The sequence below is a fragment of the Pelecanus crispus genome, chromosome 1 (assembly GCF_030463565.1).
Source record: "Pelecanus crispus isolate bPelCri1 chromosome 1, bPelCri1.pri, whole genome shotgun sequence".
Lineage (NCBI taxonomy): Eukaryota > Metazoa > Chordata > Aves > Pelecaniformes > Pelecanidae > Pelecanus > Pelecanus crispus.
This window is the reverse complement of record NC_134643.1, coordinates 70,413,637-70,428,364: the sequence shown is the minus strand read 5'-3', so window position 1 is coordinate 70,428,364 and position 14,728 is coordinate 70,413,637. Positions and strand designations below refer to the sequence as shown.

Sequence of the window (14,728 nt, the reverse complement as noted above, 5' to 3'; positions counted from 1 at the left end):
GCCAGACCCAGTGAGACACTCCACCTCTCTGGCTACTCACTTAAATACCTCTAAGGGACCACAGGAGTCTGCCACTGTGTCCCTTTGCTCTCAGGTGGCTCTTCTGCTGCCAGTTATGACCATGCTTTCTGTCATGTGGGCACCTGACAATAAGAAACTGAGCAGAAACCATCATTTGGGCAACTTGACATTTTTCAGTTGGTAATGGCTCTTGTTTGCTGCTCATCTTGATCCTATTTGAAGCCCAAATTCTCCAGATGTCACTTTTTTATGTTTTAGAGTGGGTTTTTTTCAGGCAGTACTGGTAATTGTCTTATTCTCTCTTGTTGCCTTTTCCATTGTCTTCATCAACAGTTTGATTACTACAACTCTCTCCTGATTAATGAGAAGGATGAAAATGACAATTATGTGGAGCTTGGAGATGAATTCATTTTGGAGCCAAATGAGCATTTCAATAACCTGCTGGTGAACACAACATACAGTGATATCCAGCTCCCCACAAATGTCTACAACAAAGGTAATGGCCTCTACTTTCTCACTACTAGTAGATTGCTGTGGAAACTACCAGTAAAAATACTGAAATTATGAGAATAGGAAAAAAAAAAAAGACAGAAAAGAAAGCAGGGCTGGAAAGATACTGTCCCAGGGCATGGTCATATGTCTGTGCTGTAGTCTGTCACTGCTACAGGGCTTAGGTGTAATCTGCTCTTGGAAGACCTCTAATGATGGACAGTCCTCCATCTTAGGCAGGCAGTATAATCTCCTAGGGTTCATCTACCCAACCAAAGATGCTGTGAAATAAACTGTGATGTGAATTCATTGGCAATTGTTACTCTGTACAAAGGGTCGGATATATTGAGGTTTTTAGGTGTCAAGGATCTCATTGATTTCAACTGAGAATTTAGACCCCAAGTACCTTTGTGTTATGAGGCATGAACACCTCATGGGGACACTCTTAACCCCCAGTGAGCATATCCGTAGGGGACTGGGGGTAATTCACAAATGCTACTGGGGCATGGCTGTTCTGGGCTATTTTCCATTCTCAGCAAGCCTTTGGCACTTTGGCAGCTGCAGGAGTCCAGGGAGGCACCGAGGCTCACATGGCCTCATCTGTGCCTGGACTGTGTCCTCTCCCCCTGCACATTCACACCACTCCAGCTACACACCAGAAACTGGTCCCTCTCTTGTCAGCACACTGCCAAATCTGCAGGCTGAGACACCAGTTGTGACTGTCCTAAGTTTACTGCTCTTTTTGGCCAACATTTGAAGCTGCCTGAACTGGCTCCTTCCCTGCCTCCCTTTGCATATGTTTTGGCAATGAAAAAAAGTGCCATTACTTCTCTCATAGATGGAGCTCATTTACAATCTTCAGGACCAGATGGGGCAGGCACTGGTGGCTGTGCTCACAACTGCTACGTTATTTAGAGGGACAATAGAGGCAGTTCTATTTCTCCCATGATTTTAAATTAATTCCATCTGGTCTGACAGCCCCAGACACTAAAATCTTGCTCACAATAGAGCCACCAGCAGAGCTGGCTGTGAGTAGCTACAGCAGAGCTACACAAAGTAGACTGCTGCCTACAGCCCCATACAGAAAGAGGTGGCCAAATGGCCACTGTCAGAGACAGCAGAGAGGCACTGCCCAGCTAGCTGATTTCTTGCCTGTACAGCTTGGTACAAACCACCCAGCGGCTCCGGCTATGGCTGGAGGCGGAGGAGGAGGGCTGCTTTCATGCCCAGGGTTCTTCCCGGGAGCCGTGCCTGGCAGTACTCACTCCCTTTCTGGCAAACAGCAAGCCTGGCTCTCCACAGCTCTTCTGGCTCCCTTCCTTCATGCATTACTTTGGCCTCATCGCTGGGGAGTCATAGTTCAATTTTTCCCCTATTTTGACCAAAACCGCCTTTAGTAAGTGACTAAACAGGAAGTGGCAGGTCAAAGCCCCATCCATTTCAATGTTAATACAGTTAATCCTACAATGACCAGTTTCTTATAATTCCCTTTTTCTGTTGCTGCTGCTCTGTTTGGTCTCCTGAGGCAATGAGTCAACACAGACACCAAATATACACTGCCTCTTACGAGTTCTTGCAAGTCCGCAACTTCCTATTGATTCTGATGAAACCAGGGGCAAGGGAGGACAGCTCGGGCTTTGTGAAAGAATGGGCAGGCAAAGAAGAAAAGAATGAATTGTTGGGGAAAAGAGAGGAGGGAGAGAGAGAGAAACAGCACGTAAATCCTAGAGCTCCTTTGTCTTAAGTAATGACATCTAGCATAAATTTAAACACTCTTTGTAGAAAGGCTGTTCCACTTAGTGGTGCATCAGGCAGTTGCCTTACAACAGCCACATGTCCCCTCTTAGCTGAGTCCTGCCTGTGTGGTGTGCCAGTTGTGCTCAGCACAGTGCTGGTTTTCCTGGGTCTCTGGGAGCTATCTTCCAACTAGACGTAACGCCCAAGGGTAGAAAAGGCTGGAAAGAGAAATGGGGATAATAGCGTATGACCAAGCTGAGATCACCTGTAGAGGTCAGTGGTGACCTGCCCTCCAGGATTCACTTGAATGATCCAATTCCCTGCCCAGTTTCAAAGCTTTGGAGAAGACTGCATTCCTCCTAGAGCTGTCTTTGCTCCCGCTCCCTCCCTCCATCGGGGGTGGTGGGTGCTCTCCCCTTTTGCACACTTTTTTCTCCATTTTTCTATTCTTTACCCCACAGACCCTGACATCCTGAATGGTGTTTACATGTCAGAAGCCTTGAATCCTATTTTTGTGGACAATTTTGAAAGGGATCCCACGCTGACCTGGCAGTACTTTGGCAGCTCCACTGGATTCTTCAGGCTCTACCCGGGTAAAAGAGCAGAGATCGGCTTCACTCTTTCAGCGCAACAAAACAGTGTTGCAGGACAGGGTCCATGCCATGGTAGAGCCTAATCTGGGAAGGTTGGGGGCAGCATGGCCCCATGAAGGTCAGGGTGCAGTGAGCAAAATACTCAGTATATGGGCTGCTGCCGCTTAGGCTGAAGGAATAGTGTCCACAGCAGGCACAAATCCCTTTTTTCCCCACATGGACCAGCCCCCCAGGCATGTTGCCCTTGCAACCCCAGAGGAGTCTGCTTGCAGGGGTGTGCCTTGGGCAGGCTGCCCTCCAAAAAGCTCGCAAAACACCATGGCAGGACCTGCAAATCTCGCAGGCAGGGTGCAGAGGCTGCAGGAAGGCTCCCTGCCTCATGCTCCCCTGTGGTTTTTAGTGGCAGCCACAGCCTCTCTCCATCTCCCAGGCCACACATGGCAGATGCAGCTGGCCAGCCTGACTTGTTATCTACTCACCAGCTGCGAGCGGCATGTAAGGTCACGGCGCAAGAGGGAGGCCCTGTGCTCGGAGGAACCCATGAGATCCTCTGCAGCTGTAGCTTGGCCTGGTGGCCTTTTCATCAGATGGCTGCATGCCCTTGTTCTGTGACCTGTCACGTGTTGTGGAAGGGGAAAACAGAGATGACTGTGAACAGAGCCTTTAGCAGGAATCTGGGACACGTCCCTGTCACTGCTGCTGCTTTTTTATGCTCTCAACCACCCTTGGGGAGAAAAAGACGTTGTTGAGAACTATATCAAAGTGGCAGAAAGTTCCAAGAAAGTGCAATTGCTCCCCAAATTTGAACAGACGATGCCTAAGTACATTTTTTAAAAGAAATTTAATAAACAGTTTACTGAGAACTGCCAAAGACCATGCAGCTCTGCATGTATTTCTGCAGAATGGCTATTGCTCTTGCTGGCCAGACTTGCGTGCCCCCACAGGGTAGCTGGGTCTCAGCAGTGAACAACAGAAGTATGGGTGCCTGAGGAGGGGGGAGCAGATGCCTGCCTGTCTGCGTGTGTTGATTGCTCCTTTTGCTGCTTCCTTCAGGAATAAAGTGGTTACCAGATGAGAATGGAGTCATCTCCTTCGACTGCAGGAATCGTGGCTGGTAAGAGTTTTGGAGAAACTTGGCCAAAGTATCTTTCAGTCTTCCTCTCTCCCTCTTTTCCAAGGTGACACCTTGGTGAGCTGCTGATCAGCAGTTACTGTCCCAGGCTGCTCCTGCAAGAGATGAGGGGTACGTAAATGAAAACAATAGCAGGTTAGGAAGCCCTACCACCTGCCAGCGCCAGCTTTCCATACAGCATCTAACATGTGCCACATGGAAATCACCACCACCACTTCCTCTGTTCCACCCTCCTTATAATACTGTAACCAGAGGGACGGGGCTGTACAGACTCCAGAAATGTGGGGCGTTTACTCAGTCTACTCAGCATGGCTAAAGGAGGCTTTAGCAATTGTCACTCTTAGCTGAATCTGGACATACGTCTGCAGCAGGTCCAGCACTTGAGGGCCAGCCAATGAGGGAAGTGGGATGCTGGGGCCAGCGGGAGAGTCAGGTTGGGTAGGAAAGGACCCATCAGATGTCCAGCCTGACCTTGCTGGATAGTTGTGCTCATGGTGCATGTTATGCTGCAGCTACCATCACGTGACAGCAACGTGCCCGGCATTCCTCCTCCCCATATGCTCACCCTGCTTCCTTGTATTCTTTTTATAAAGGTACATCCAAGCGGCCACCTCTCCCAAGGACATTGTCATCATTGTGGATGTCAGTGGGAGCATGAAGGGCCTGCGGATGACCATTGCCAAACACACCATCATCACCATTTTAGATACTCTGGGAGAAAATGACTTTGTCAACATCATTGCAGTAAGTATGTCCCATTTCCAGTGCTGAGTTGTCTTCCTTGTTCCTCATACCAGCCTTTCAGTCCCCTTAGCAAACTACAGGCATTACAGTGGCATAACAATAACACTTAGTACCTATGCTGGATGGGGGATTAACCTATGCTGGATGGGGGATTAAACCAATTACCCTTGGGAAGTCAGCTTCATGTGGTCAGCAGGGTGGCTGCTAAGTCATCTCACCCCCCCATGGCGGTTGTCGGCTGCATCTTTTTTGCCTATTTAGGGATGTGACTGCAACAGATAACAAAGTGCTGCAGAGAGGGACCTGAGCTAATAAATTTGCCTAGCATAACATAGCATAATACTGTGTTTGGGTCCAGTAGCGGTATAATTCTCAGGATAATGTTTCCAGGCTAGAAAATTACTACCATATGCCTTTTTGTGCACCAGGATTGCAAGGCTGCAATCCAGTTCAGAGTCAATCTGCACAGGCCTGCACGGAGCTTGGTCAGGTTGCCTTGGTGTTACTCTCTTCCTTTTTAAGCCCTGGCCAGGATGAGGATGGGCTGGTTACACACAGAGAACCAGCACCACTGACCACAGAAAGCAAAACTTTTCCATGATCCATGCCAAGACCAGGGGGTTTGGTGCCAGGTTCAAGGCAAATGACAGCTCACCTCCTAATTTTCAAAGCTAATTCAAGCACCATCTCTTTTGCCAGGGTCCTGTCTAAAAAAGTTCACCAGGGCATGGTCACTGAGATATAAAGTTGTCCTGGTTTCGGCTGGGATAGAGTTAATTTTCTTACTAACAGCAGGCATAGTGCTGTGTTTTGGATTTAGTAGGAGAAGAATGTTGATAACAGGCTGATGTTTTTAGTTGTTGCTGAGTACTGCTTATACTAGTCAAGGACTTTTTCAGCTTCCCATGCTCTGCCAGGCGCACAAGAAACTGGGAGGGGGCACAGCCAGAATAGTTGATCCAAACTGACCAAAGGGCTATTCCATACCATATGACGTCATGCTCAGTATATAAACTGGGGGGGGTTGGCCGGGGAGCAGCGATCGCTGCTCGGGAACTGTCTGGGTATCGGTCAGCGGGTGGTGAGCAATTGCATTGTGCATCACTTGCTTCGTGTATCATTATTATTATTATCATTATTATACTGTTACTATTAGCATTACTATTTTACTTTATTTCAATTATTAAACTGTTCTTATCTCAGCCCAGGAGTGTTTCTCACTCTTACTCCTCCAATTCTCTCCCCCATCCCATCGGGGTAGGGGGAGTGAGCGAGCGGCTGCGTGGTGCTTAGTTGCTGGCTGGGGCTAAACCACGACAGTCCTTTTTTGGCGCCCAACGTGGGGCTTGAGATAACAACAGATTAATCAGAGTGTATTAAGGAGTCTGTTAACAGTTGCCGGTCACGATATTAGTTCTTCTGATCTGCACCATGTTCTTTTTTTTGCAGCACGCGTTAAAGCTTGCTGTCAGTTTGTGTAGTGTGCTATGCTCTGCAGTGATTCATGATCTTTTGCTTGGGAGGCTCCTTATCAAAGCCCTGACCTTGAGCATTCTTTGGTATTTGGGTTTCATACAGAAGTCACTACTGTACTTCGGGTACTACCTCATAGAGAGAGTTAGCAATTATACTTCTTACTCTGAGAGGCTTGTTGTGGAGGAAATACAGAATGGCACCTTTGCTGCTTTCTTCTATGATGTTTCCTCCTTCATTACAACAACTTTCCTGTATCTTGAACACCCCTGGGCAGTTAAGATACTTCTATTGATAATTCTTGGGAATGTTGTTTCCATTTTGATAAAGGTCAGTAAGCAGTTTAAAAATACCATCCAGAGATCTACCCCAAGGCTGGATAGTTATGAGTGGCAGGGTGCGTGGGATCGTATGCGCAAGTACCTAGGGCAGTGGGGACCTCCAGTGTTTTGGAACTTCACCCCTGAACAAGTGCAGAATCCTGAAGAATTAGTAAAGTATTTGGAAGAAGTATGTTGTCACCCTGGTAGCTCCAGAGAGACACAAATCATTGCAACATGCTGGGGACTGGCCCATGCCTATCGAGCCGTGGTCAACGCTAATCAGTACCCTCAAAAGAAAGAGAAGGTCTCTGGATCTGATGACAAAACAACAAGCACTGTGGCTACTCAAACCCCCACTACAGGCCCTGCGGCTACTCCAACCCCCACTACAGGCCTTGCAGCTACTCAAACCCCTGCCCCAGGCACTGTGGCTACTCCAGCCACAGCCATGAGCACTGCGGCTACTCAAACCCCAGTGACAGACACTGTGGCTAAACCAGAGAACCAACCTGCGCCGGTATCAGTTGCCCCTATACAGAAGAAAAAATACACGAGGAAATCAGTTCGTTTAGTAAGGGATGAAGATGAACCAGGGCCATCACGAGAACCAGAGGAGGAAGAACCCATAAATGAGATGGTGACCACCCGATCCCTATCCCTGAGTGAGCTGCGAGATATGCGAAAAAATTTTGGTCGTCATCCAGGCGAGCACATCATCACCTGGCTGCTCCGATGCTGGGATAACGGGGCCAGTAGCCTGGATTTAGAGGGTAGGGAAGCCAAGCAGCTGGGATCCCTTTCCAGGGAAGGGGGCATTGACAAAGCAATTGGAAAAGGGGCAAAACCGCTCAGCCTCTGGAGGCGACTTCTGTCAAGCGTGAAGGAAAGGTATCCCTTCAAGGAGGATGTTTTATACCGCCCAAGCAAATGGACCACCGTAGAGAAAGGTATCCAGTACCTGAGGGAATTAGGCGTGCTGGAGGTGATTTACAGTGACCTGAATGATGAGCGGTTAACCAAAGACCCAGATGAAGTCAGGTGCACACAATCCATGTGGCGGAAGGTGGTACGGAGCGCACCAGCATCGTATTCCAACTCGTTGGCAATACTAGCCTGGAAAGACGACGAGGCACCAACGGTGGATGAAGTGGCTAGACAACTCCGGGACTACGAAGAAAAGCTCTCTTCCTCCCTACGGGCCTGTGTCTCGGCTGTGGAAAAACTGTCTGAAAAAATATGCCAAGAGTTCCAACAACTCAGAGAGGATCTGTCCTACTCCCCACCTGCACGGACCAGTGTCTCAGCCATTAGGAGTCAACGTCCCTATGCTCAAGAGAGAGGATATAGAGGATACACACCACGGGGCACCCTGTGGTTTTACCTGCGTGATTATGGAGAGGACATGAGAAAGTGGGATGGAAAACCCACCTCAACCTTAGAGGCACGGGTGCGTGAATTGCAAGGAAAAACTATTAGAAAAGGCGGTTCTCCCAGGAAAATTGCAGCTCCAGTTTCCAGTGAGCAGTTCCCGAGACAGAGTAAGAGGGCTAATTTTACTTCCGACCTTGATCAGGGAACTTTTGATTCACATTTACAGGAAGTGAACAACGAATACTGTGACCAGTGTTAGAGGGGCCCTGCCTCCAGCCAGGTGGAGGAAAGGGACAACCGGGTTTACTGGACTGTGTGGATTCGATGGCCTGGAACGTCAGACCCACAGGAGTATAAGGCTCTAGTGGACACTGGTGCACAGTGCACGCTAATGCCATCAAACTATAGAGGGGCAGAACCCATTTGTATTTCTGGAGTGACAGGGGGATCCCAACAGCTAACTGTACTGGAAGCTGAAGTGAGCCTAACTGGGAATGAGTGGCAGAAGCACCCCATTGTGACTGGCCCAGATGCTCCGTGCATCCTTGGCATAGACTACCTCAGGAGAGGGTATTTCAAGGACCCAAAAGGGTACCGGTGGGCTTTTGGTATAGCTGCTTTGGAGACAGAGGAAATTAAACAGTTGTCCACCTTGCCCGGTCTCTCAGAGGACCCTTCGATTGTAGGGTTGCTGAAGGTTGAGGAACAACAGGTGCCGATTGCTACCACAACTGTGCACAGGCGGCAATATCGCACCAACCGAGACTCCCTGATTCCCATCCATAAACTGATTCGTCGACTGGAGAGCCAGGGAGTGATCAGCAAGACTCGCTCACCCTTTAACAGTCCCATATGGCCAGTGCGAAAGTCTAATGGGGAGTGGAGACTAACAGTGGACTATCGTGGCCTGAACGAAGTTACACCGCCGCTGAGTGCTGCCGTGCCAGACATGCTAGAACTTCAATATGAACTGGAGTCAAAGGCAGCTAAGTGGTATGCCACAATTGATATTGCTAATGCATTTTTCTCCATCCCTTTGGCAGCAGAGTGCAGACCCCAGTTTGCTTTTACCTGGAGGGGTGTTCAGTACACCTGGAACCGACTGCCCCAGGGGTGGAAGCACAGCCCCACCATTTGCCATGGACTGATCCAGACAGCACTGGAACAGGGTGAAGCTCCAGAACATCTGCAGTACATTGATGACATCATTGTGTGGGGCAATACAGCAGAAGAAGTTTTTGAGAAGGGAAAGAAAATAGTCCAAATCCTTCTGAAGGCTGGTTTTGCCATAAAACAGAGTAAGGTCAAGGGGCCTGCACAGGAGATCCAGTTTTTAGGAATAAAATGGCAAGATGGACGTCGTCAGATCCCAATGGATGTGATCAACAAAATAACAGCTATGTCCCCACCAACTAGCAAAAAGGAAACACAAGCTTTCTTAGGCGTTGTGGGGTTTTGGAGAATGCATATTCCAAATTACAGCCAGATCGTAAGCCCTCTCTATCAAGTGACCCGGAAGAAGAACGAATTCAAATGGGGCCCTGAGCAACAACAAGCCTTTGAACAAATTAAACGTGAGATAGTTCATGCAGTAGCCCTTGGGCCAGTCCGGGCAGGGCAGGATATTAAAAATGTGCTCTACACCGCAGCCGGGGAGAATGGCCCTACCTGGAGCCTCTGGCAGAAAGCACCAGGGGAGACTCGAGGTCGACCCCTAGGGTTTTGGAGTCGGGGATACAGAGGATCCGAAGCCCGCTACACTCCAACTGAGAAGGAGATACTGGCAGCATATGAAGGGGTTCGAGCTGCTTCAGAAGTGGTTGGTACTGAAGCACAGCTCCTGCTGGCACCCCGACTGCCGGTGTTGGGCTGGATGTTCAAAGGGAGGGTCCCCTCTACACATCATGCAACTGATGCTACATGGAGTAAGTGGGTTGCATTGATCACACAACGGGCTCGAATAGGAAACCCCAGTCGCCCAGGAATCTTGGAAGTGATCATGGACTGGCCAGAAGGAAAAAACCTTAGAATATCACCAGAGGAGGAGGTGACACGTGCTGAAGAGGCCCCACTGTATAATAAATTGCCAGAAAATGAAAAGCAATATGCCCTGTTCACTGATGGGTCCTGTCGTCTTGTGGGAAAGCATCGGAGGTGGAAAGCTGCTGTATGGAGTCCTATACGACAAGTCGCAGAAACTGCTGAAGGAGAAGGGGAGTCGAGTCAGTTTGCAGAGGTGAAAGCCATCCAGCTGGCTTTAGATATTGCTGAAAGAGAAAAGTGGCCAGTCCTTTATCTCTATACTGACTCATGGATGGTGGCAAATGCCCTGTGGGGGTGGCTGCAGCAATGGAAGCAGAGCAACTGGCAGCGCAGAGGCAAACCAATCTGGGCTGCCGCATTGTGGCAAGATATTGCTGCCCGGGTAGAGAACCTGGTTGTAAAAGTTCGTCATGTAGATGCTCATGTACCTAAGAGTCGGGCCACTGAAGAACATCAAAACAACCAGCAAGTAGATCAGGCTGCTAAGATTGAAGTGGCTCAGGTGGATTTGGACTGGCAACATAAGGGTGAATTATTTATAGCTCGGTGGGCCCATGATGCCTCAGGCCATCAAGGAAGGGATGCAACGTATAAATGGGCTCGTGATCGAGGGGTGGACTTAACTATGGACAGTATTGCACAGGTTATTCATGAGTGTGAAACATGCGCTGCAATCAAGCAAGCCAAGCAGTTCAAGCCCCTTGGGTATAGTGAACGATGGCTAAAATATAAATATGGGGAGGCCTGGCAGATTGATTACATCACGCTCCCACAGACCCGCCAGGGCAAGCGCTATGTGCTCACCATGGTGGAAGCAACCACTGGATGGCTGGAAACATATCCCGTGCCCCATGCCACCGCCCGGAACACCATCCTGGGCCTTGAAAAGCAAGTCCTGTGGCGACATGGCACCCCAGAAAGAATTGAGTCAGACAACGGGACTCATTTCCGAAACCACCTCATAGACACCTGGGCCAAAGAGCACGGCATTGAGTGGGTATATCACATCCCTTACCATGCACCAGCCTCCGGGAAAATTGAGCGATACAATGGATTGTTAAAGACTACCCTGAGAGCAATGGGTGGTGGGACGTTTAAACATTGGGATACGCATTTAGCAAAAGCCACCTGGTTAGTCAACACCAGGGGATCTGCCAATCGAACTGGCCCTGCCCAATCAAAACTTTTACGTACTGTAGAAGGAGATAAAGTTCCTGTAGTGCACATGAAAAATATGCTGGGGAAGACAGTCTGGGTTACTTCCCCCTCTGGCAAAGGCAAACCCATTCGTGGGATTGCTTTTGCTCAAGGACCTGGGTGCACTTGGTGGGTGATGCGAAAGGATGGGGAAGCCCAATGTGTACCTCAAGGGAATTTGATTTTGGGTGAAAATAGCTAATGAACTGAATTGTATAATATTAATTGCTTTATAATACTGTATGTTATCTCTTAACTATATGTTATCTCTTAACTGCATGTTAATATAATAATATAGTAGGTTAATATTAAGTATATAATACTATATATTATGATTGCTATATGCCACATCAATGGTATTGCAGTAAGAATTGCCCAGCCTAAGGAAAATGAACTTTGATGAAACCATGTTGGAATGAGAACTGACTTCAGCATGCAACAGTCCAACACTGCACACCACCTCTCCTGCTCTGAAAGACTGTGATGACAGATGGAACCCAAAGTCATGGGCTAAATGAACTCAATGGACATTTTAGAGGGATGGGCCATAGACAAAGGGAATGATATCTGTGTGTATATCAAGATAGGGAAAGGGGTGGTGATTAATTGGAACACATTGGAAAGGGGAGGGCCTGTGCATGACGTAGATGGTATAGAATAAGGGGTGGATACTGTCCTGGTTTCGGCTGGGATAGAGTTAATTTTCTTACTAACAGCAGGCATAGTGCTGTGTTTTGGATTTAGTAGGAGAAGAATGTTGATAACAGGCTGATGTTTTTAGTTGTTGCTGAGTACTGCTTATACTAGTCAAGGACTTTTTCAGCTTCCCATGCTCTGCCAGGCGCACAAGAAACTGGGAGGGGGCACAGCCAGAATAGTTGATCCAAACTGACCAAAGGGCTATTCCATACCATATGACGTCATGCTCAGTATATAAACTGGGGGGGGTTGGCCGGGGAGCAGCGATCGCTGCTCGGGAACTGTCTGGGTATCGGTCGGCGGGTGGTGAGCAATTGCATTGTGCATCACTTGCTTCGTGTATCATTATTATTATTATCATTATTATACTGTTACTATTAGCATTACTATTTTACTTTATTTCAATTATTAAACTGTTCTTATCTCAGCCCAGGAGTGTTTCTCACTCTTACTCCTCCAATTCTCTCCCCCATCCCATCGGGGTAGGGGGAGTGAGCGAGCGGCTGCGTGGTGCTTAGTTGCTGGCTGGGGCTAAACCACGACAAAAGTCTACTTTTTGTTGATCACTTGTTATTGTGTAAGACAGTTAGACGCTCCAGTGGTGACAGCTCTCTCTTTATATGGCTGGATAGGTGGAAGGGTGAACAGTGTTGGCAGAAAAATGGAGGGAAGTCGTTAAGGAGTTTGAAATATCATCTGTTCTTCAAAAACAGTCCCAGAGAGAGGATATAATATATATTCCTTTACTGTACTTGCATCAAGAACCTACTGGCCCAGACACATTATAGCCTGACCTAAGCTCCTATTGATCAGCTGAGCATCGGTGGCCTCTTAGCCATGCTCTTATCAATTATGCTCTTCTGAACCTTGCAGGAAAAGGGTTACACTGGCATGTTTTACCTCACATATGTATCAGGCTAGAAGCATACACTCCACTAATTATCACAGTTTGGTGGATATGTGGTAACTTCATATGTTATCACTCAGCCGTGCACCAGGGGCATTAGACATTGGGCTTCAAAACCACTTGCAAGGTTCAGCTGGCGACTGGGGACTTACAAAGTCTCCAGAAGTGAAAAATATGTGCAAATAGTGCTAGAAGAAAAGCCAGGCGCACAAGCTAATAGAGTGTGGAGAAAATATCTACAGTGTGAGTGAAAAAAGAAGTAACTTTGTGTGTCTAGATATGCCCAGATAGAACCCAGCAAAATGCCATAATTAATGCATTATTTAAACAAATGTGAGATTTATCAAAATCATAATTTGCCATGATCACTACAAATAATTCTTAAGGGAAATATATATAAAATGGCATAATGCTCCATGCTGTTTTCTGAACATCCACCTAGGATGTGAACCCGTTTTGTGAATTTTCTCCCATTACAACCCCTTTCTTTTCATTTTCTCTTTGCAGTACAATGATTATGTTCATTTTATCGAACCCTGTTTTAAGGGTATACTGGTCCAAGCAGATAGAGATAACAGAGAGGTGAGTACCAGGCTCCTATCGACATTATTTGGGTAGCTTGCTTAATGTAAGCAGTACACGGAGTTAAGATGCTGTGACATGAAACTCCAGGGACAAGAAACAACCACCTCCCAGAAGCATGTGGGTTTGCATTTCAGAAACAAGCACCAGTTCGGTGGTGTGCGCTGGCTTCGTGGTTCACTTTTGCTTACACAAAGCCCCTGTAACACAGGGTCGTCTGGGTACCTAAACAGCAGCAACCAGCTTCCATGTGTCACAACAGACTTGGCACCACCGCTGCCAGAGCACGAGTGGACCTGGCCCAGACTGCTGTGGCAAAACAGCGTGCAGAGGGCAAAGGTTCTCCATCATTGAAACTCCACATCCTCAGTCCTCAGAAAGGAGAAAAATCAGCCCTTTCCCGGTGAAGGCATTCTCAGCCTGGCCTGATCCTTTGCCAGGATGGACTGCCAGCAAGATTTCTCTCATGAGGGGTTTTGAAGCTCTGATCCAGGAGGGCTCAGCAGCCCCAAGGTGGTCAGCCTGCATCCAGCTGCTCCACCACCTTCTGAGCTGACTTGTATTTTTAGCTCTTCTTACTGGGTTTTTTCTCTTCCTTTTTCTCTCTATATTAATACCACAGAGGTAGCACATCCCTCCATGTCTTCAACAACCAGATATCTCTCCAAATTTCTTTCCCAGCTTAGCCCTGGGTTACCGAGTATGACTCCAGATAGTGATGTCTCCTGCAGTGTTTCCCAAAGGATCCCCAAGCCTTTTGGACACTGTCTTGTGGAGAACGCTCCCTGGGGGTTTCATTTACAACCAGATCAATGCATCTTAAGTAGTAGACAAGCATTCAATTTTTTTCTTTTTCCCAATCCTGTTGCTCTTGCATGCACAGGAATGGGTTTTTTTTCCTGAAGGGGTGGATAAAGGAAAGTCTGATTTCTAATGGTTTTGTCCCTTGCATGATGTTCCACGGACTGCCAACAGTTCACAGCCCATAGGCTGAGAAACGCAGTCCTGTCGTGGCTGCGTGGGCAAAGGTGCAACATGATGGCACTACCGATGGAGCGGCCACTTGACTTTCCCACCTCCATCCATCACAGTGCTGCACTGCCCTGTCAGCAGTGGTGAAGGATCAGGAGCCCAATGGCACACTTTTCCAGGTTACCCTTTCCTCCACTGGTCGAAGGGAGCACCCTGCCTGCAACTCACTGCTGCCTTTTTCCGTCTCTTCTTGCCAGCACTTCAAGCAGCTGGTGGATGAACTGCAGGCAAAAGGAGTGGGGACTGTGAACAAGGCTTTGACAGAGTCCTTCAAAATCCTGAGGGAGGTAAGAGAGTCAGTGCCTATGCTTGCATTGGGCACAAGTGTCCCTGCCCACCCCTACCTTCCCCTTTACATCTAATGGCTTAGCACATCCCTCATGGT

The 14,728-nt window shown here is 48.0% G+C and overlaps 1 protein-coding gene across 1 annotated transcript in view; it reads left to right on the top strand.

The window, feature by feature from the left end:
- Positions 1-14,728, top strand: part of CACNA2D4 (calcium voltage-gated channel auxiliary subunit alpha2delta 4) — a 144,108-nt gene that overhangs the window by 15,916 nt on the left and 113,464 nt on the right. The window contains exons 5-10 of the mRNA XM_075709888.1: positions 355-517; positions 2,709-2,840; positions 3,894-3,954; positions 4,566-4,716; positions 13,237-13,311; positions 14,541-14,630. Of these exons, the coding sequence (XP_075566003.1) occupies positions 355-517; positions 2,709-2,840; positions 3,894-3,954; positions 4,566-4,716; positions 13,237-13,311; positions 14,541-14,630 (672 nt within the window). The remainder of the gene's footprint in view (positions 1-354; positions 518-2,708; positions 2,841-3,893; positions 3,955-4,565; positions 4,717-13,236; positions 13,312-14,540; positions 14,631-14,728) is intronic.